General features: G+C 47.7%; 2 protein-coding genes across 3 annotated transcripts in view; both read left to right on the top strand.

Annotated features, from left to right (window-relative positions):
• The first annotated feature begins 1228 nt into the window (after positions 1-1228).
• On the top strand, positions 1229-2641 carry LOC120391018 (olfactory receptor 51G2-like). The gene has a single exon (XM_039514223.1). It carries the CDS (start codon positions 1274-1276, stop codon positions 2207-2209), a length of 936 nt encoding a protein of 311 aa, XP_039370157.1. The 5' UTR covers positions 1229-1273; the 3' UTR covers positions 2210-2641.
• A 15004-nt stretch (positions 2642-17645) lies between these two features.
• CCDC83 (coiled-coil domain containing 83) overlaps positions 17646-21816 on the top strand; it is a 37699-nt gene continuing 33528 nt past the window's right edge. For both annotated transcript variants that reach the window (XM_039497023.1, XM_039497024.1), the window contains exon 1: positions 17646-17791. The gene's annotated coding sequence lies outside the window, so the exon portion shown is untranslated. The remainder of the gene's footprint in view (positions 17792-21816) is intronic.

The following is a 21816-nucleotide window of genomic DNA, read 5'->3' on the forward strand; positions in this document are numbered from 1 at the left end:
TCTAAAACTTACATTCAGGGTCATGCACACAATAACACTACAATACCCGTGCAAGACTTTCCAAAAAGTCCTGAGAGAACAGAACTGCTGGTCTGTGTTTCAGCAAAGAGTAGAGCTGAGGTGCAAGAAAGAGCAGTGTAATAGCTTTTGATGTAATTTACCTCCATCACCTGTTAAAGAAGCATGGCTGAAGTAACTAGCACACTCAACTGGATATTAGTGCAAACCTAGCGTTTGCAGTATTCACCCATTTGCGATGACAACCCCTCCCTCATGCAGCTGAAGTAACTGTCCATGTTAGCGTGTAACTTACCAGATAACTACAATCCCTTGCATGGGGAGCAGATGCAGGTCCTGTGAGGATGAAGGGGAACCTGTAGGATGATCAAACCCTCTGGATTCAGTCAACATAGGCCAGGCAAAGCACTTCAGCTTCTCTTGGAGGGATTCTTGGGGGTCAGAGTGTATCACCGGGAGCATTTGGTAAGGGAAAGTTCATAGATCCCGGTTCTGGTCGAATTTACACACGTAAATCTGGAGTGATGCCTTTATTGAATTCAGAACCAGACCCTGAAAATGTATCCCATGTGCTGCAAAGAGGCAGCGGCACAATTTGAACTCACAGGAGGAGAGAAAATAAAAAAAGAATGTATCTAATGAGGCAATGAAACACCTTTATGAATAACTTAAATGCAGGACAGATAAACACAATGACCATGTTCGTCATGCACTTGCCATATGTGTACACACATGTCATGATACAATGGGCCACACTTTGAAGTTGAGGGCCAGAAAGGGTGTCTGTGTGAATGTCATTATTGCAAACTCACACAGCGCTCCAATAGGCTGTGGAACTCTGATCCACAAGATATCAATGGGGCCTAGGGATTAGCAGGATTCAAAGAGGGACTGGATTTGCACCACAAAATATGTCTAACTAGTGGGTGCCTGGGGGAAACTTTCCCTTGGAGCAGTTAATCTCATAGCTCCCTATTGCAGGGATTCTTCCATCTTCCCCTGACGCATGTGTAACTGGTTACTGGGCTAGAAGGACTGCAGGTCTGATCCAGTCTGGCAGTGCCTGTCTTCCTATTGGCATATCCTATTGGGGTGTAAATCCAAATCTATGTTTTTTCTGATCTTTCTTGAGCTTCTGGGAATCCTAGATTTGCACTCAGAGCAGAAAGATGTCTCCTTAAATACCATCTACTTTCCTGTTCTTTTTCCTTTCAGGAAGGAAAGTTCAAAACTTCTTGGACCTGCCCAGTACGGTATGTCAGCTGCCAATGACACCAAATTCACACCTGCAGTGTTCCTTCTCACTGGGATACCTGGGCAGGAAGACATCCATCTCTGGGTCTCTGTCCTCTTCTGTTTCATGTATGCTATTTCGATAGTAGGAAATTCAGTCATTCTGTTCATTATAAAAACAGATCCAATCCTCCATGAGCCCATGTACATTTTCCTTTCCATGTTGGCCATCACAGACCTTGGCTTTTTGATAGCCACCATACCGACGATACTGGGCCTATTCTTGTTTAACTCTAGAGAGATCAGCCTTGATGCTTGTTTTGCCCAGATGTTCTTCATCCACTCTCTGCAATTCATTGAATCCTCTGTGCTCTTGTTGATGGCATTTGACCGCTTCATCGCGATCTGTAACCCGCTGAGATATGCCTCCATCTTAACCCTGCCGAGAATAGCCAAGATGGGACTGGTGTTTGTGCTAAGAGCAGTGGCAATAATTTTTCCACTCCCCTTTCTCCTGAAATGGTTCCGATTCTTTCGAGCCAATGTCCTCTCCCATTCCTACTGCCTGCACCAGGACGTCATGAAGCTGGTTTGTTCGGACATCACAGTCAACAACATCTATGGCTTGTTTATTACAGTCATAATGGTGGGGTTGGACTCGCTGCTCATTTTCCTCTCTTATGTGATGATCCTCAAAGCAGTGCTGAGCATCACGTCCCCCACAAAATGCCTTAGGGCCCTGAACACCTGCGTCTCCCACCTCTGCGCCATCCTGCTCTTCTACATGCCAGAGCTCAGCCTGACTGTCATACACAGATTCTGGAAGAGCTCTTCTCCCTTGCTTCAAATTATCCTGGGCTACATCTACCTGCTGGCTCCTCCTTTAATGAATCGAATTGTGTACAGCATGAAAAGCAACCATCTTCGTGCGAGGATAATCAGGGTGTTTGTCAAGTAAAGAGTCAATTCATCATCCGGCTCCAGAGCTGGGGACACAGGTCATGGCCACCTATTCCATCTTGGACCCTTATATACGAGGAAACAAGAGCTACTGATCTCCACTCTGTAGAGAGAGGCTCATACAGGGTCTAAGACCTGAAGCTTAGGGGGGCCATCCCCACCCGCAATTGAGGGAGGACAGCAGTCTGGGGAAAGGAGACCATCCAGGCAGCAGCATTTACAAAGTCACTCTGTTCGTGGAGAGCCAGGGGATCGGTGGGATGTTGGCTCCTAAAGAGCCGTATCGGTGGCTGCTCTAACCTCAGAATTCCTATGAGAAGAGATGTGGCTGTTGTTTCTCATTACACCTGGCCTGTCACTGTCCCATCCCTGGTTAATCACCCACGGGCCATACTAATCTCCTTCTCCATGGGTTGTTGGCTTTTATTCACACATGTAGCCAAAACATCTGTAAGGACGAGACTTCGGCCATGCATCTTCCAAGGAAGGATTGCTTCTGAGGTAAAATAACAAATCCAGTGAGCTAGACACACCATCAGTCTCATTGAAGCTCCAGGCCCCGCTTTCATCTTGGAATCTGGGGTTAAACGTCATACCGCAAGGAGAGTCTCTTATCATCAGTCTCTGTGTCCCAGGACAACAAGCCATTGTTCTCAGCCACTTGGGCCTATGCTTACAAGGCCTGCTGGTTGCTAGGGAGATGGTGGAATTAGTAGGCCCCTTCTGTTAATGGGCATGCTGGCAGGGTGGGATTCAGTAGTATGGAAACCGGAAATAGTATAAGGGACCTACCATCAATCAAACCCTAACCCCTCCCCTTGGCCACTTAAACCCTGCCCCTTCACCCCTTAAGCCCCAACCACCTGTCACTGGAAGTCGCACCCATGGGGAATATTGCTTCCGGGGTCAAGGAGGACACATGACTGGAAGCAAAGTGTGTCATGTGACCCCTCTAAGAACTCCTCCCACTGCCCTCTACCAATCAGGAGGGGTTTCTCCCCCGTAGGCCCATCCTGAGAGGAGATTTGTCCGATCAGGGGTGTTCCGGGGCATGGTGACCCATCCGGAAGTGGTTCGTGTGACCCCTCTAAGAACTCCTCCACTGCCCTCTGCGAATCACGATGGGTTTCAGCCACACAGCACTGCCCTGAGAACAGATCTGACCAATCGGTGATGTTCTGGGATGGGGTGACCTGCCCAGAAGAGGATCAAGTCACCCCTCTAAGAACTCGTCCCAGCGCCCTCTGCCAATCAGAGAACAGCACTATCACCCCATAAGTCCCAGCAATCGGGGCAGAAGAGGCCATCTTTTACCAAGAACACGTGCTTTAGAAATCGTGGAAACATGGACTCCTTCACCACCCTGGTGAGAACTTCGGACTGTGTGTTAGCCCCGAGGGCCTTTGGACTTGTGTGGAGAAAGCGCTACACTAGCGACAGTTCCAACGAGGGCCCTTTGACTCAGCCGTTGAGGGATACGCCAGAACCCGAAACCCAAACCCTCATGAGGCACCCCGATGAGCATGAAGGCCTCTCGTTTTCCACCCCCCTAGAGGTGGAAGACGAACGCAGCTCAGGGGAGTCACCAGAGGACAAGGTGAACAAAAAAGATGTCGCTCAGGTAAATGAATGATTAAGAAGTGACGTTTGATGATGGGGTGTAATGAAGTTAGGAACCGGGAGGTTGTGTAAATCTAAAAACAAGCAGTGGGGTGCTTACACTGTTTCTTTTCTGAAAATCTCTCAACAGCTCGACGATGCCTTTCTAGAGGTCTTTGAGAACTGACATCAGTAGCCTCGTGGGACGCAGTGATGAGCTGCCAAAATATTAACAACAGGTTCCCTCCTCCTCACCCCACGAGGGGTTCGTGCCCCCCCCCATGGTGTCATGCCCCATCCAACACCCCATGTTCCTTGAGGCCTCCTTGAGGACTCCTGCCCCATCCACCCCCCTTTCCTGTCCCCTGACTCTCCCCTGCCGCCCCATCCAACCTCTCCTCTCATTCCTGATGGCCCCCCAGGACTCCTGCCCCATCCAACCACACCTTCTCTCTGTTCCTGCCCCCCACCACGCCATCCAACCCCTGCTCCTTCCTGACTGCCCCCCCGAACCCTTGCCCCCATTCAATCCTGACATCTAGCTAGCTCCTGACAGCTCACATTTATACCACTCCAGACAGCTATGTGACCCAAACACCTCATGCCTTCCCTCTGTCCTAGGAGAAGGATGTTAACCCATCTGCATAAGCTTTCATGGGTAAAAAACCTCACTTCTTCAGTTGCATGGAAACATTCATATTGTTCATAAAAATGTTACAAAAAATTTCTTCTTTCATCGAACCCTGCCCTACCTTTCCTATCATTTCTAATAAACTAATAGAGACATACACTTCTGCTTCTGTTGTGCCAGTGATGCCAGTCTTTCTCACCGCTTTGTGAAATTCTTGAACAAGCACCTTCATACTTTGTTCAGTGCTGCCCCACTTGCTTTGGAGGAGCTTCCCGTAAATCCCTGCCAAGTCACCACATTGTCCTCCTTCAAATTCCTCCTTAAGACTCTCTTCTGTTTTTATACCTACCAAAAATAAAAAAACAAAAAACAGAAAAACCACATGATAGTGTGCTTATCATGCTGCTTATCATGCTGACTACAGTTGGTCAGAATTTTTTACCACAAAATGTTCCAGTTGGAAAATGTGGTTTTGCCATTTTGATTAAGTGTTTTGATTTTCCAACTGGAACATTTAAAATGGAAAAAAATTGTTTCTGATCAACATGTTGAAATTAAGTGCAATTGTCCATTTCACTTCTACTTAAAATTGTGGTTTTGGAAAAGGAAACATTGTTTTTGATTTTCTTGTTTCTGGATTTCTTCATCTCTCTCTTTTTTTACTTCCTCCTCTGCACCTATTGTAAAAAAGGAATTGGTATAGTGTGGGTAATTTTGTTGCATGATAAGGAAGAGATAAGACTGGATAATGAATATAAAGGGGATTCTTTATTGAGTGTACTGAACACAGACGGGACAGGGCCTCATACTTTTCCCTGACACTCTTGCTCCCCTATAAGCCAAACATATAGTACCTACTGCCATCATGCAGGGTTTCTCTACATTTTGGCTTAAATTCAGCAGTCCTGGGAAGGACTATTGAATATACAATAGTGCTTTGTGTAAAAGACATGAAGCCCTAGCTTTATGCTGACATTTGCTAGGGGATGAAGAGGAATATGAGGAAAAAGCCCTTGTGTTGCCTCAAGGGCAAATCAAATGTCCTAGATTCTGGTTGCTCTTGTGATTTCTAGGAGGCTGTAACTCATGTTTAATTTATCATTTCTTTGTCAGTAAATGTTTTATTTTTACACCTTGAATCAACTTGTTCTGAGTCATCTGTTTCTAGGCCCTACCCAAGTCACCTGGCTGGTGATACATGCTGTTGTGTCAGTAGCGCTGCAATTATGGTGCTTCCTCACTTTCATTTGTGAGCCTCATTTGTTAGGAGTTCAGATCTTTTCAGATAAATTTTTATTTTGTCAAAAATTGTGTGTGTGTGTATATAATGATTTATTGTGAAGTGCTCAGAGTATGGCAGAATAAAGAGTGGTGGGGAATAATACACATTAAAATTGTTCCAATTTTTTTTTGCACTCATACTTTCAAACTTTCTGTAGTATCAATCCTCAGTTAGGATGGTAGGGAACTTTAAAGAAATGTGGTTTTAAAAATCACTGTACAGGTTGTAGTTCAGAACAGTGACACCTCTTGTTTTCTGTATACTGTATCTTTAAATTTCTAAGACATGCCTGTCTGCAGAGACAGCCACAATTTTATTCTTTTACAGTTGCTAAATTACAGAGGAAACAGGGTCACTGTGCTATATGATAGAGACTTTTCTTTTGTTCTTTCCTTTTTCTAAAAGGAAGTCTCTAGACTGAAATGCCTGTTTTGCTATTTTTATATGAAAACATAACAGAAATAACTAACCATTTTCAAACACAACTTTGTGTACTTGGTAAAGAGTTCCTGACTCTGTTACAAGTATAGAAGCAAGATCCAAAAATAGGTCATTTGTCTATCCTACCTTAGACCAGATAAAAAGTAGATTGGCTACTTATCTAGCCCCCACTTATATTGTGGGCAAGCACCTCATCATGTTTAATGTATTTCTTGTCACAACACCCCTGTGAAGTAGGGAAGACCCCATTTTTCAGATGGAGCACTGATACACAGAAAGATTAAGTGACTTGCCTAAGGTCACACAGGAAGTCAGTGGCAGAACAGGGACTTGAAACCAGGTATCTTAAGTCCTAAGCTAGTGCCTTAATCACAGGACCATCCTTTCTCTGGCTTTCTGGAAGTACTCACTTACTGGAAGGTGAGACAATCCTACCGAAAGCAGAACATGCTCCTTAACAGGTGTTAGCTCTGAATAGCTAGGGGTTTTCCAGTTTGGCACAGGAAGGTGGAGTTTATTGGGAATCAACTCCATTAAGATCTTGTTATTCAAATTATGTGACGTGACATCGTTATTTAAGGGTGAGGAAAGAGAAATAATTTATGTACAGTTTTTATGGGCCCTAACTCATAAAAGCCAATAAAAATTAATAGCATTATTCCTGCAGAATTCTTAGTGTTGCAGTGCAACAGAAGGAGAGTGCCTCTGATATGCTGTTGACACCACTGTATATAGCTATACATTTTACTCTGTCTAGGGCTGCTTCCCCTGCTGGTGTTCCCCCATCTCTTCAAAGGGACGCTCAACACTTTTAAAAAACAGGTCACTTACTCAGGTCCTAAATATGGATTTAGGAGTCTAACTTTAGGCATCCATTTCTTGGAAATCATGTCCAGAATCTTGGGTCTAGTACATGGGCACTCACCTGAATAACTTAGCAGGGTGTCCCCAGTTGAAACCTAGTCAGACTAAACAGACGCTTTGAACTAACATCAGCCTGAACAATCCATCTGAAAACTCACAGGGCTCTGTTTTCTCTGGAGAACAAACAAACAAACAAACTTGGATACTCTGTTAAACCTACTGCACCAGCTTCTGGCTCTGCATTCAGACACAGAATTCCATCCTGAAGAAAAAGAAACCCCAAAACTCCTCACATAGAACAAAAGGCCTCATGCCCCACACTCACTTCCAGAGGGGTGTGGACTAACCTCCACCCTCATTTGTGCACGTGGGCACTTCAGAACAAAACTCAATTCAGGGAAAGAGAGTGGTCTGTGTTAGACTGCCTGCATAGAGCATAAATACTCCCCTGTGGCTCTAAGGGGAGGAGGAGAGGGAGAGGGAGAGGGACATTGGGTATCATGCTGTTAATACCTTCCCTTCCCCAGCACACATGAAAGGACCAAGTTCTGTCCTGACTTAAACTCTTGAAATCATGTTAAAATCAGTGGAGTTGCTGGGGGTGGTGTTACATCAGGGGCAGAACTTGGCTCTGGTTCTTGGGGGCTGACACTGAGCTCCCCTCTACTCAATCTTCTTGCACCCAGTGCAGGGGCGGCTCTAGCTTTTTTGCCGCCCCAAGCATGGCAGTCAGGCAGCCTTCGGTGGCTTGCCTGCGGGAGGTCCGCCGGTCCCGTGGCTTCGGCATACCCACCGCCGAATTGCCGCCAAATCCGTGGGACCGGCGGACCTCCCACAGGCAAGCCACCGAAGGCTACCTGACTGCCGCCCTCGCAGGGACCAGCAGGGCGCCCCCCGCAGCTTGCCACCCCAGGCACGCGCTTGGACCACTGGTGCCTGGATCTGCTGCTGACCCAGTGTGGGAAAGAGGGTATCCATAGGGAAAATGCCAGGTTCTTAATCCTGATGCCCAGTCTCTGGAGGCATTGAGGGCTGAGGGCAAGATAGAACCTCAAAACATCCATCCCATTGTTAGTTTAAGAGACCTACTTTCATGGAAACCACAGTAGCCCAATTAATGGCAAATACATTAACTCTTTCAAGGCTCTGCCCATCCTCCGTTCTGAGAGGCTGCATAAATAGTTTCCCTCTGTACGACTAAAGTGTAATTAACCTTTGGCAAATATTGATATTGTAGGAGTGGAACCTTGTAGAGAATGCAGCAGTGCTAGCCAAGATGCAATGCAGATTTTTAAATGAATGGGCAGCTTAAATAAATAGCAAGCAAACATTCTAACTGGGAGAAAAGGAGCCAAATCCTTCCCATGGATTATGCAATTTTAATTTTTTTAAATTAAGCAATAGAGCAAATTTCTACATCATAGTAAATGTTTTCACTGGCTTCTTATGGCTGCTTTTCAAGTACTCAAGATTGCAATTATACTATATTATCTAAGATAGCCACATAGGCCTTTGTAGCAGACTCAGGCCAGGCCAGAACTTGGAAGTGAGACCACCAACAAAAACTTAGCTGCTGCAGACAATGGTGCTGGAGATATGGGAAATGACTCAGTGCTCCACATGCTGTGAGGGGGCTCAGTGCCATTTTTCAGAAGGGATGATGTGAAACAGAGGTTCTGATCTCTTGAAGTCATTAAAAATACTAGAGCACTTTGCACAAGAGTAGTGGTCTGCTCTCCAGGTCCTGTTCTAAATTGGATGGCTACATTTGACCTACCTACCTCCTACCTCTGGAGTTTCACTTGCTTATGTGGCATTCTTCTCTACTTCCTGTCGTAAATTGTTGGGGAGTTTTGCTCCTGCGCTTCATGCCAAAAGCACTTGCATTTCAGAGGCAAGTGAAACCATTTTAAAAAGTATATTAGGAACAAAAAGAATCTTAACAATTTTCAGAGTAGCAGCTGTGTTAGTCTGTATCCACAAAAAGAACAGGAGTACTTGTGGCATCTTAACAATGGTATTGGTCCATTACTAGGTAGAAATAGTAGAACGTCAAAAATAATGGAAAAAAGGCAGAAGTGTTCAATAACTATTTCTGTTCTGTATTTGGAAAAAATTAGATGATGTACTCATATTGTATGATGATTAAACACTTCCCATTACACTAGTATCTCAGGAGGCTATTAAACAGGAGTTACTCAAGTTAGACATTTTAAAATCAACAAGTCTAGGTAACTTGCATCCAAGAGTTTTAAAAGAGATGGCGATGAGCTTGCTGGACTGTTAATGTTGATTTTCAATAACTCTTGGAACATGGGGCAAGTTCCAGAGGACTGGAAGAAAGCTAATGTTGTACCTATGTTTAAAAAGGCAAACAGAATGACCTGGGTAATTATAGGCCTGTCATACTGACATTGATCTCAGACAAAAAAATGTCATGGTTGATACATGATTTGATTAATAAAGAACTAAAGGAGGCTATATAATGAATGCCAATCAACATGGGTTTATAGATCGATCCTGTCAAACTAACATGATGTCATTTTTTGATAAGATTACAAGTTTGGTTGATAAAGGTAATAGTGTTGATACTTGGACTTCTGTAAGGTGTTTGATGTGGTACCGCATGACATTTTGATTAAGAAACTAGAATGATATAAAATTCATGACATAGATTAAGAACTGGTTAAATAATAGGCCTCAAAATGTAATTGTAAACCAGAATCATAATCAAATGGATGCGTGTCTAATGGGATCTCACAGGGATATTATTAGTTTTTTCATCAATGAGCTGGAAAAGAGCATATAATCAGTGATGAAGTTTGCAGATGACACAAAGAATGGAAGAGTGGTAAATAATGAAGAGGACAGGTCACTGATACAGAATAATTTGGATCGCTTGGTAAAATGGGTGCAATCAACCAATATGTGTTCTAATACTGTCAAATGGAAAATTATACATCTAGGAACAAAGAATGTAGGCCATACTTACAAAATGGAGGACTGTATCCGGGGAGGCAGCAACTCCAAAAAAGATTTGGGGGTTGTGGTGGATAATCAACTGAACACAAGTTCCCAATGCGATGCTATGGCCAGAAGGGTTAATGGGATCTTTGGATGTGTAAACAAGAGGATATTAAGTAGGACCAGAGACATTATATTACCTCTGCATTTGGAACTGGTACAACCACTGCTGGAATATTGTGTCCAGTTCTGGTGTCCACAATTCAAGAAGGATGTTGATAAATTGGTGAGGGTTCAGAGAAGAGCCACAAGAATGACTGAAGAATTGGAAAATATGCCTTAGGCCTGGTCTGCACTAGTCTGTTATTTCAGAATTAGCCAAGTTAATTCAAAAAATAAAATGATTCCGTCCACATGACCAATCCGGGTTTTTTATTTAAAAGACTCTTTAAATCGATGTCTGTACTCCACCTCGGCAAGTGGAGTAGCGCTTAAATCTAGATTGCAATCCCGGGTTAAAGGTATTGTGGACCCATTCAACGTTATTGGCCTCTGGGAGCTATCCCAGAATGCTCTCCTTTTATCGCCACCCGCAGGTGCAAATGTTTCAATGCGGCCCCTATCTACTCCGTCCCAGAGGCTGGTCCAGATTAGAAGGCGGAAAAAACGAACTCGGGACAACATGTTCGCCGAGCTCATGCAGTCCTCCCGCACTGATAGGGCCCAGCTGAATGCGTGGAGGCAAACAATTGCATTACAGGAACACGAACGGAGGAGGGACGTGCATGATGAGAGCAGGCAGGATGCTATTGTCAAGCTCATGGGGGAGCAAACTGACATGCTCCGCTGTATGGTGTATCTAATGCGGGAAAGGCAGCAAGACCACAGACTGCCACTGTAACCCCTGTATAACCACCCTCCCTCCTCCCCAAGTTCAATAGCCTCTTCACCCAGAATCTCATGAACATGAGGGGGAAGGCTACAGGGACGCACACACTCAACCCCAGAGGATTGCCCAAGCAGCAGAAAGCTGGTATATGCGAACTTTTGATTTGGTTTCTCAACTTGTCCTTCCCTCCTCCTCCACCCCCCTAACCCAACACCCCGCCCCCCCCAGTCTGCCTTCTGATTTCTCTCAATGTGTTGTGCAACAAATAATAAAGAACAGTTTTAAAACAATTTAGACTTTATTTCCTTTCATATATATAGGGGGCGGGTAACTTCAAGAGAAACAAACACAACTGTCACACCGTACCCTGGCCAGTCATGAAACTGGCTTTCAAAGCTTCTCTGATGCGCAGCACACCCTGCTGTGCTCTTCTAATCGCCCTGTTGTCTGGCTGTGTGAAATTGGCCACCAGGTGAGTTGCCTCAACCTCCCACCCCGCCATAAACATCTCTCCCTTACTCTCACAGAGATTGTGGAGCACACAACAAGCAGCAATTACAAGTGGAATATTGGTTGTGCTGAGATCTAACCGAGTCAGTAAACTGCGCCAGCGCACTTTCAAACGTCCAAAAGCACATCCTACCACCATTCTACACTTGCTCAGCCTATAGTTGAACTGCTCCTTTACTACTGTCCAGGGTGCCTGTGTATGGCTTCATGAGACATGGCATTAAGGGGTAGGCTGGGTCCCCGAGGATAACTATAGGCATTTCAACATCCCCAACAGTAATTTTATAGTCTGGGAAGTAAGTCCCTTCCTGCAGCTGTTCAAACAGACCAGAGTTCCTGAAGATGTGAGCTTCATGCACCTTTATCAGCCATCCCATGTTGATGTCGGTGAAACATCCCTTGTGATCCACCAGTGCTTGCAGCACCATGGAAAAGTACCCCTTGCGGTTTATGTACTGGCTGCCCCGGTGTGCCGGGGCCAGGATAGGGATATGCGTTCTGTCTATCGCCCTGCCGCAGTTAGGGAACCCCAGTGCATTAAAGCCATCCACAATGGTCTGCACATTTCCCAGAGTCACCACCCTTGATAGCAGCTGGTCAATGATTGCGTTGGCTACTTGCAGCACTGTTGCCCCCACAGTAGATTTGCCCACTCCAAACTGATTCCTGACTGACCGGTAGCTGTCGGGCATTGCAAGCTTCCACAGTGCTTTGGCTGCTCACTTCTCAGCTCTGAGGGCTGCTCTCATTTTGGTGTCTTTGCACTTCAGGGCAGGGGACAGCAAGTCACAACGTTCTATGAAAGTGGCCCTACACATATGAAAGTTTCGCAGCCACTGGGAATCATCCCAAACCTGCAACACTATGCGGTCCCACCAGTCTGTGCTTGTTTCCCAGGCCCAGAATCGGCGTTCCATGGCATGAACCAGGCCCAATGCCACCATGATCTCCCAATCGCTACATGCTGTGCTTCTAGGAATGTCTGTGTCCATGTCCTCATCAGTATAGTAATTGCGTTGTCGTTGCTTCCTTGCCCAGTTTTGCAGGTACTGCACATAGAGCTGGATAATGTGTGAGGTATTTACAATGGTCAAAACTGCAGCAGAGATCTGAGCGGGCTTCATGCTTGCCGCACTATAGCGCCTGCATGGGTAATCCTGGAAAAAGGGCATGAAACGAGCTGTACAGTTCAAGATGGGCGATAAAAGGCAGTAAATGGTTGTCTTCTGTAGTTTTCACGGAGTCAGGAAGCTCATTAGAGCTGCAAGAGCAGGAGAGCAGAGTTTGTGGCGGAAATGCGAGCAGAGTTTGTGGTGGAAGCTGTGCGGCTCTGTTCATGATGGCTGAAAAACGGTGGGGAATTGTTGCCTTCTGTAGCTTCCACAGGATCCCATGACCGACAACATGGAAAAAGCGGCGGAAGCTGTGCGGCTCTGTTCATGGTAGCTGAAAAAAGGCAGGAAATGGTTAGATGAAAGAGTAGATAGAAAGACGAGAGGACATGCGAGGTGGATTCATAGTACCAGGAGACAGGCGGTGCACCATGCTGCACCGTCTGCTGGTAGTATGGTGTCTGCCGTAGCTTTCACGGAAGGAGGAGCGAGTGATGGCACACACCCAGAAACACCTGCGAGAATGTTTTTGCCCCATCATGCACTGGGAGCTTAACCCACAATTCCAATGGGCGACAGAGACTGCGGGAACTGTGGGATAGCTTCCCACAGTGCACCACTCCAACATTCGATGCTAGCCTCAGTACTATGGACGCACTCTGCCAAATTCACACACAATACCGAATGTATAAAATCGCTTCCGAAAATTTGAATAAAATAAGTTCAAATTAATTTCGTATTGTAGACATACCCTTATAGTGGTAGACTCAAGGAGTTCAATCTAATTATCTTAATGAAGAGAAGGTTAAGGGGTGACTTAATTACAGTCTACACGTATCTACATGGGGAACAAATATTTAATAATGGGCTCTTCAGTCTAGCAGAGAATGGAAACTTCCAATGGCTGGAAGTTGAAGCTAGACAAATACAAACAGGAAATAAGGCTAAGTTTATAACAGTGAGGATAATTAACCCTTGGAACAACTTATCAAGGGCTGTGGTGAGAAAAGGTGGGTGAGGTAATATCTTTTATTGGACCAACTTCTGGTGGTGAGGGAGACAATCTTTCAAGCTACACAGAGCTCTACATGCCTGGTAAAAGAACTCCCAGTGTCACAACAAAATGCAAGATAGAACAGATTGTTTAGCATAAGTAATTAGCACATATTGTAAAGGAACATTCAAGGTAGAGTGACCTGTTAACACCTCTACAGTCATAGGACAAAAAGAGGGAGTTACAGATTTTTGTAATAAACCATAAATCCAGTGTCTCTGTTTAGCCTAGCAGAGTAATTAATTTAAGTTCCCAGGCTCACCTTTTGAAAGTGTTGTGCAGGTTTCATTTGAGGATGAGGAATGAAAGGTCAGATATAGAGTGATTGCTTTCAGGGGTGCTGAAACAATTTTTATAGTGGGGGTGCTGACGGTCATCGAACTACACTGTAAACCCTGTATATAATGGAAACCCCTTCAAGCCAGGAGGTCCAGCAGCACTTTGTGAAAAGTGTTCACAGTGATAGGGGTATTTTTGTCTTTTGTCATTTTCCAGTGTGAGTTCATTCAATAGCATAGTGATTGTCTGGTTTCACCCACATAATTGTTATTGGGGCATTTAGTGCACTGGGTGAGGTACACCACATGTTGTGATAGGCATGTGTAGGATCAATGGATCTTGAAAGGGGTGTTGTGGGGGGTGTTGATTGTTGTAGCAGTGGAGAGATGTCTGCAAGTTTTGCATCTGTTATTCTGGCAGGGTCTGATGCCACTTTGAGTTTGTGTGTCCTGGTCAGTGAGAAGCTTGCTTCTGATTCTGAGGTTGTGGGGGTTGTTTGAAGGCCAGAAGTGGGGAGTTGGAAAAGATTTATTACAGAATGGGGTCCCCATTGAGTATGGGTTGTAGTTGTTTGATGATACCCTATATGGGTCCCAATGTGGGCTGGTAGATGACAACTAGGGGTGTGTGGTTGAAGGAGGTTTTATTTCTGTATTGAAGCAGGTTCTGTTGGGTTTTTTTGGTGGCTCATTCCATTATGTGATCTACTTCTCTGGTGGACTGTCTTTGTTTGGTGAAGGTGGTTTTGAGTGTGTTAAGGTTTATAGCCTGGACTTTCTCCTTAGAGCATATTCTGTGGTATCTGAGTGCCTGGCTGAAATGGATGAATTTGGCAATGTGTTTAGGGTGGATATCTGAGGGTTGTCCATTGACTTGTAAATATTTGAGGCAGGCAGCTATGCTGTCATTGTGAGGGATGTTGGTGTTTAGGGAAGTGACATCCATGGTGGCGAGGATGGTGTTTTGAGGGAAGTTGTTAGTATCGTGGAGTTTGTGGAGGAAGTCATTTGTGTCCCGGAGGAAGCTGGCCCTTTGTGTGGTGAGTAGTTTGAGGATGGTTTCTATGAGTCCCCAAATTCCTTCAGTAAGAGTGCTGTGGCCAGATATAATGGGTCTGCCTGGGTTCCCTTGCTTGTGTATCTTGGGAAGCATGTCCCTGTGTGGTGGGTTCGTGAGCAGGGGCGGCTCTAGAAAATAGGCTGCCCCAGGCAGCGCGGTGTGCTGCGCCGCCCTTCCTCGGTCCCGCGGCGGGTCCCCTGTTCCCGCGGCTCCGGTGGAGCTCCCGCGGACCTGCGGACCTCTCGCGGACACGGCTGCGGACGGTTCGCGGGTCCGGCGGCTCCGGTTGAGCTGCCGCAGTCATGCCTGCGGGAGGTCCAGCCGAGCCGCGGGACGAGCGCCCCCTCCGCAGTCATGCCTGCGGCAGGTCCGGTCGTCCGCGGCTCCGGTGGACCTCCCGCAGGTATGACTGCGGCAGGTCCACCGGCCCAGCCTGCCGCCCCCTAGATTTGGCCGCCCCAGGCAACAGCTTGGTTAGCTGGTGCCTAGAGCCGCCCCTGTTCGTGAGGAATGCGTTTGTAGACAAAAACACCCCATCACCTGTGTGTGTAAACACTTTTCACAAAATGATCATTCAATATCTGGCCTGGTCTACATGACAGTTATGTTGATGCAAGGCAATTTACATTGACCTAACTGTGTAAGTGTCGACACTAAAATTTTGCACATGCGGACATAACAGCCCCACTACACCGACTTAATAACTCCATCTCCACAGGAGGCATAGAATCAATGTTGGTTCATTGCAGTTGGGTCAATGCAGTGTCAGTGTAGACACCACATTCCTCACATCAAATGTTACTGGCTTTGAGAAGCTGTCCCATAATGCCCCAAACTGACAGTACAATCCTGGTGAGGACATGTGCCGCTGACACAAGAAGCATAGAGTGCACAGGCAAAAGCGATTTAATTACTCAAGTGTCTATATGGCACTTAGGTTGATACAATTTTGTAGTGTAGATATGCACAAAGGAAACCTGCACAACATTTTCAAAATATGAGCCTGGGAGCATAAATTCATTACTCTGCTAGACACCAAACATCATGCACCGAACAGAGACACTGAATGTATGGCTTATTACTACAATGTATTACCTACTAACCCCCTCTATTGGTTCTATGACAGCAGAAGTGTTAACGGGCCACTCTATCTTGAATGGTCCTTTACAATATGTGCCAATGACTTATGCTAAAACAACCTGTTCCACCTGGCATTTTGCTGTGATGCTGGGTGTTCTTTTCCCAGAACTGAAGAAGATCTCTTTTGGCTCAAAAGCTTGTCTCCCTCACCAACAAAGGTTGGTCCAAAAAAAGATATTACCTCATCCACCTCCTCTCTAATAATATCCTGAGACCAACACAGCTACAAGTACAAGTGGTGGATTTTCTATCATGACTAGATGTTTTTCTCATAGATTTGCTCTAGTTCAAACAGGAATTAATTCAGCGCAGCCCTACGGCCTGTGTTATAAAGGAGGGCAGACCACATGCCAACAAAGCCCTTCTGACTTTGTAATCTATTCATTTGTTAGTGTAAATCCAAAGAGAGTTTGTAAAGTACTTCAGGATAATTTGAACTGAAAGATGCTACCAGCATCTATCATCTATGTAGGTGGAAGGTATAAAAGTATAATTCTCTCTTGTTGAAACCAGGCCTTTACGTATCTAAATATTTGTCATTCGACTTTACCATTTGCCCATTTTGTGTTTCATCTCCTATGTATTATATTATTAATCATGTTTGTTACAATAGTAGCTAGGGGCTAGCTGAAAACAGCCCCCCATTGTGCTAAGCAGTGTACAAACATGGAGTAGAAACTCTTCAGGGCAGGGACTGTCTTTTTGTTCTGTTTGTACAGCAGGAATGACGGTGGGCCCCTGCTTTGTGCCCTGGGGTTACTAGGCACGACAACAATACAAATAATAAAAAGTTCCAACGCTGCAATACAAGAGTTGGGTTGGGTCGGGTCTTCCCTCACCCTCACCAATACCTCTTGAGAATCTCGGCTTTGAACTTGGCCCAGAGATTCCCACCCAGGGGACAATTCTTACGTCCTGAGAGGTGTCTGAAGCCCTTTCTGTTGCTGACCTTCAGCAAATCACAGAAAAGCCTAAAAGCAATTTTGGCAGGTGCTCCTGATTGGCTCCAACCCTGCTGCTAGGGTGACCAGATGTCCCGATAAAATCGGGACTGTCCCAATTTTTAGCCATTTGTCCCACCCGTGTCCCAATTGATGTTTGGTTAGGATGCAATTTGTCCCGCTATTTCGCACTCCTGTATTGTTTTGTTCCGCTGGCGGGATTCTGCTTTTTTTTTCCTCCATTTTTTTTCTCTTTCTGCCTGCGGGACACTGGTTTTTATTCTTTCTTTCCCTCTCCCCCCCCCCCCCGCCAGTGGGACTCCAGGACTCTGTTTGTTTTTTTCCTGCTCTGCCGGCGGGCCCCCCCATATGTGTTCCTAAATTTTCTTCATCCCATCTGGTCACCCTACCTGCTGCCTGCTTGGTGGGTACAGAGGGCCCTGCCCCGGAGCAGGTACTGAGGTAGGGATTTGGAGAGAGGCATGCTCCCTTCACAGTAAGGCAGACAGCTCTGCAGATGCCATTAGCCTCCATACAAAGTATGTGTGTGTGTGGGGGGGGGGGCTGCAGAGCCCCCCAGGGCCCGGCTTCTGGAATGGGGAGGGATTGTCCCCACTCCTTCCCGCTGGAACCTGCAACTCCCGCACGGGCCCGCCAGGGGGCGCTGCTTGAACGCTGACACCACGGCGCCGCGGCCCAGGGCGGGGAGGGGGCTGAGGTTGCCCGAGTTACGGGAGGAAGTTTGGGCTGAGGCGCCCGAGCGAGGCCGGCCGCGGAGCTCGGGGAGTGGGGCCGCCCCAGCCGGCCAGGCCCTGGTAACTGCCCCGCCGCCCGCCGGGGCCCGCGGCACTGGGGCGGGAGCGGGAGTCGGAGGGTCAGGGAGGCGCCAGGGTGGGAGCGGCTGAGGGTGCGGGGGGTGTTGGTGATAGTGGCTGGGGGTGCAGGTGGGTGACAGGAGTGATGGTGGGGGTGCGGGGGGTGTTGGTGATAGTGGCTAGGGGTGCAGGTGGGTGACAGCAGTGATGCAGGAAGGTGACAGGAGTGATGGTGGGGTGGGTGTTGTTGATAGTGGCTGGTGGTGCAGGTGGGTGACAGGAGTGATGGTGGGGGTGCGGGGTGTTGGTGATAGTGGCTGGGGTGCAGGAGGGTGACAGCAGTGATGGTGGGGTGTGGGGTGATAGTGGCTGGGGTGCAGGACGGTGAAAGCAGTGATGGTGGGGTGCGGGGGTGTGGGTGATAGTGGCTGGGGTGCAGGTGGGTGACAGCAGTGATGGTGGGGGTGCGGGGTGTTGGTGATAGTGGCTGGGGTGCAGGTGGGTGACAGCAGTGATGGTGGGGTGCGGGGTGTTGGTGTTAGTGGCTGGGGGTGCAGGAGGGTGACAGCAGTGATGGTGGGGGTGTAGGTGGGTGTTGGTGATAGTGGCTGGGGGTGCAGGTGGGTGACAGGAGTGATGGTGGGGGTGCGGGGGGTGTTGATAGTGGCTGGGGATGCAGGTGGGTGACAGGAGTGATGGTGGGGGTGCGGGGGTGTTGATGATAGTGGCTGGGGGTGCAGGCGGGTGACAGCAGTGATGGTGGGGGTGCTGGGGGTGTTGGTGATAGTGGCTGGGGGTGCAGGTGTGTGACAGGAGTGAGGGTGGGGGGGGGTGTTGATAGTGGCTGGGGATGCAGGTGGGTGACAGGAGTGATGGTGGGGTGCGGGGTGTTGATGATAGTGGCTGGGGTGCAGGCGGGTGACAGCAGTGATGGTGGGAGTGCGGGGTGTTGATGATAGTGTGTGGGGGTGCAGGAAGGTGACAGGAGTGATGGTGGCGGAGCGGGGGTGTTGGTGATAGTGGCTGGGGGTGCAGGTGGGTGACAGCAGTGATGCGGGTGGGTGTTGGTGATAGTGGCTGGGGGTGAAGGTGGGTGACAGCATTGATGATGGGGGTGCGGGGGGTGGTTGGTGATTGGGGATAGGGGGGCGGGTGGGTGACGGGAGTGATGGTGGGGGGGCGGGGGTGTTGGTGATAGTGGCTGGGGGTGCAGGACGGTGAAAGCAGTGATGGTGCGGGTGCTGGGGGTGTTGGTGATAGTGGCTGGTGGTGCAGGAGGGTGACAGCAGTGATGGTGGGGGTGCGGGGGGTGTTGGTGATAGTGGCTGGTGGTGCAGGAGGGTGACAGCAGTGATGGTGGGGGTGCGGGGGGTGTTGGTGATAGTGGCTAGGGGTGCAGGTGGGTGACAGGAGTGATGGTGGGGGTGCGGGGGGTGTTGGTGATAGTGGCTGGAGGTGCAGGAAGGTGACAGCAGTGATGGCGGGGGTGCAGCTGGGTGTTGGTTATGGTGGCTGGGGTATGGGTGGGTGAGAGAAATGGTGTCTGAGGTGAAAGTGGGTGTTGATGGCAGCTGAGGGTGTGGCGGGTGTGTGACAGCAGTGATGGCTGTGTGTTGATGATGGTGACTGGAGGTGTGGTGCGGGGGGTGTTGGTGATAGTGGCTAGGGGTGCAGGTGGGTGACAGGAGTGATGGTGGGGGTGCGGGGGTGTTGGTGATAGTGGCTGGGGGTGCAGGACGGTGAAAGCAGTGATGGTGGGGGTGCGGGGGGTGTTGGTGATAGTGGCTGGAGGTGCAGGCAGGTGACAGCAGTGATGGCGGGGGTGCAGCTGGGTGTTGGTTATGGTGGCTGGGGTATGGGTGGGTGAGAGAAATGGTGTCTGAGGTGAACGTGGGTGTTGATGGCAGCTGAGGGTGCGGCGGGTGTGTGACAGCAGTGATGGCTGTGTGTTGATGATGGTGACTGGAGGTGTGGTGACAGCAATGATGGGTTCAGATGGGTGATAGCACTGATGATGTGGATCGGTGCGTGTGGCTGGGGGTGCAGGTGAGTGTTGTGATAGTGGTGGGGGTGCTGGTGGGTGATAAGGATGGGTGGGGGTGCAGGTATGTGTTGATAGTGGCTGAGGCTGCAGGCAGTAGACCACAGTGATTGCAGACGTTTAGGACTATGGTGGGGGCATAGTTGTGTATGACAGGTGGGAGATGCAGAGCATGTGACATGATAGGAGAGTGTGTGGGTAACTGACAGTAGTTGGGGGAACAGGTTGTGTGTGACAGTGTTTGAAGTGTAGGGTTAATAGTGGGGGGCACAGTTGATAGGTATGGTGGCAATGAAGGTTAACAAACAATTTGGATGCGGGTGGTAATCATGCTGATGGTCATGGTGATGGGGCGTGTCATGACTGTGATGGTTACAGTAGTTTGGCTGTGGTGGAATATTGCTGATGGGTGGGGAGATTACAGCAGCAGGGGTACTGATTGTAATGGTGGTGGTGGTGGTAGAGCTGTGACTGAGGGTATGTCTTCACTACCAATGTGGCTGTGTAGTTGCGGCCCCAGCGCTGGGAGAGAGCAGCCCCAGTGCTGTAAAAAACCCACCCCCCTGAGGGGAGTAGCTCCCAACGCTGATGCACTGTCTACACTGCCACTTTATAGTGCTGAAACTTGCATCACTCAGAGGTGTGTTTTTTCACACCCCTGAGCGAGAAAGTTTCAGCGCTGTAAAGTGGCAGTGTAGACAAGGCGTGACAGTAGTTTGGGAGAAGTTAAATAAATCATCCTTCTGTAAATTGTTTCTTGTTGGCTTTAAATCTGTAATCAATTCTCAGCCCCCAGAAATGTATCCTGCTCCCTCTCATCTATGTATTTTTCTTTGGTTTGCATTATCTATTAAATGTGTTATTACTGTATGTTGTTCACCTTGGTCTGGCTTGGAGGCTTGTGTGGTGTTCGCCTCACTGAAGGAATTTCACAGATAAATCACTCAAGCTCAGCTGTGGCTTGAGCTTCAGAAACAAGTGCTGCCAAAAACTTGCTGCTTGAAATACTTTCTTGATCCCTGTATTCTGCACTAAGCATGGATGCATGGAATCCATTTAGAGGAAGACCCAGAGACCATAAATATGGAAGAGCCAGGGAGGAGGTGTGGGGGTGGGGGGAGAGAATGATCCACCATTTTCTATTTCTTAGGAAAATCACTACAGTAGATGCACAGATGGAAAAGGCAAATGGTTATTTTTTTACCCTTTGATTCTGTATTCTGAAATGAGGATGCCCAGAACCTAACCTGATCCTGCTGCATTTCAAAACATGTTGTGCACCCCTGTGCTTGAGCTGGAAGTTTCAGAGAAGCCTAAAGGAGTGAGGCACCCTCCTCCCATTGAATTTCAGTAGGATTTGAGCACCTAACTCAGTTAAGCCCCTTGGGAAATTCCAGCCTTAAAATTAGCACCCACCACTCTCTTTATTTTTTAAATCCCTGCCTGTGGCAAACATTGAATTTGATCAATAAAAATGAACTTAACAAGTAATTGCAGGGGGGCTGTAAGCATACTAAGGACAGGTCTGCTGATCAGGGCCTTATACCCAAATGGGTTCCTGGGGCCTGGTGGTTTCTTCATGTATGGCAAATGTTACGATGCTGCAGCAGACACATCACAATGTGGTTCTATAATGCAAATATTTCCTACTGTGATACAAACATGGAAATGTTGATCTAGGTCCCTTTGGATAGGTCTACACAGCATATAGCTGTGAGGATCCCAGGCCAGGTCACATGTCCCTGCTGGGAGTTTGAAGTTTCCAGGACTAGACTCTTATGATGAGAATTAGCTGTCACTGTTAAATAATTAGCTGTGGGGAGGAGGAGGGGGAGGGAGGACATGGGTGGCTGCCTCTTCTAAGCATCAGATTTGAAACAATCAGTCTTCTTCTAGAGCCACATAATCAAAACGAGCAAAATTGACTCAGTCCTTCAGTACAGGTAGATTTCCTATATGCAGCTTACTTGGAGTGGTAAAGATG

Source organism: Mauremys reevesii, linkage group 1 (assembly GCF_016161935.1).
Source record: "Mauremys reevesii isolate NIE-2019 linkage group 1, ASM1616193v1, whole genome shotgun sequence".
NCBI lineage: Eukaryota > Metazoa > Chordata > Testudines > Geoemydidae > Mauremys > Mauremys reevesii.

What these genes read in the sequence shown, in the direction of transcription:
- LOC120391018 (XM_039514223.1), top strand. Translation starts at nt 1,274, where the DNA reads ATGTCAGCTGCCAATGACACCAAATTCACACCTGCAGTGTTCCTTCTC.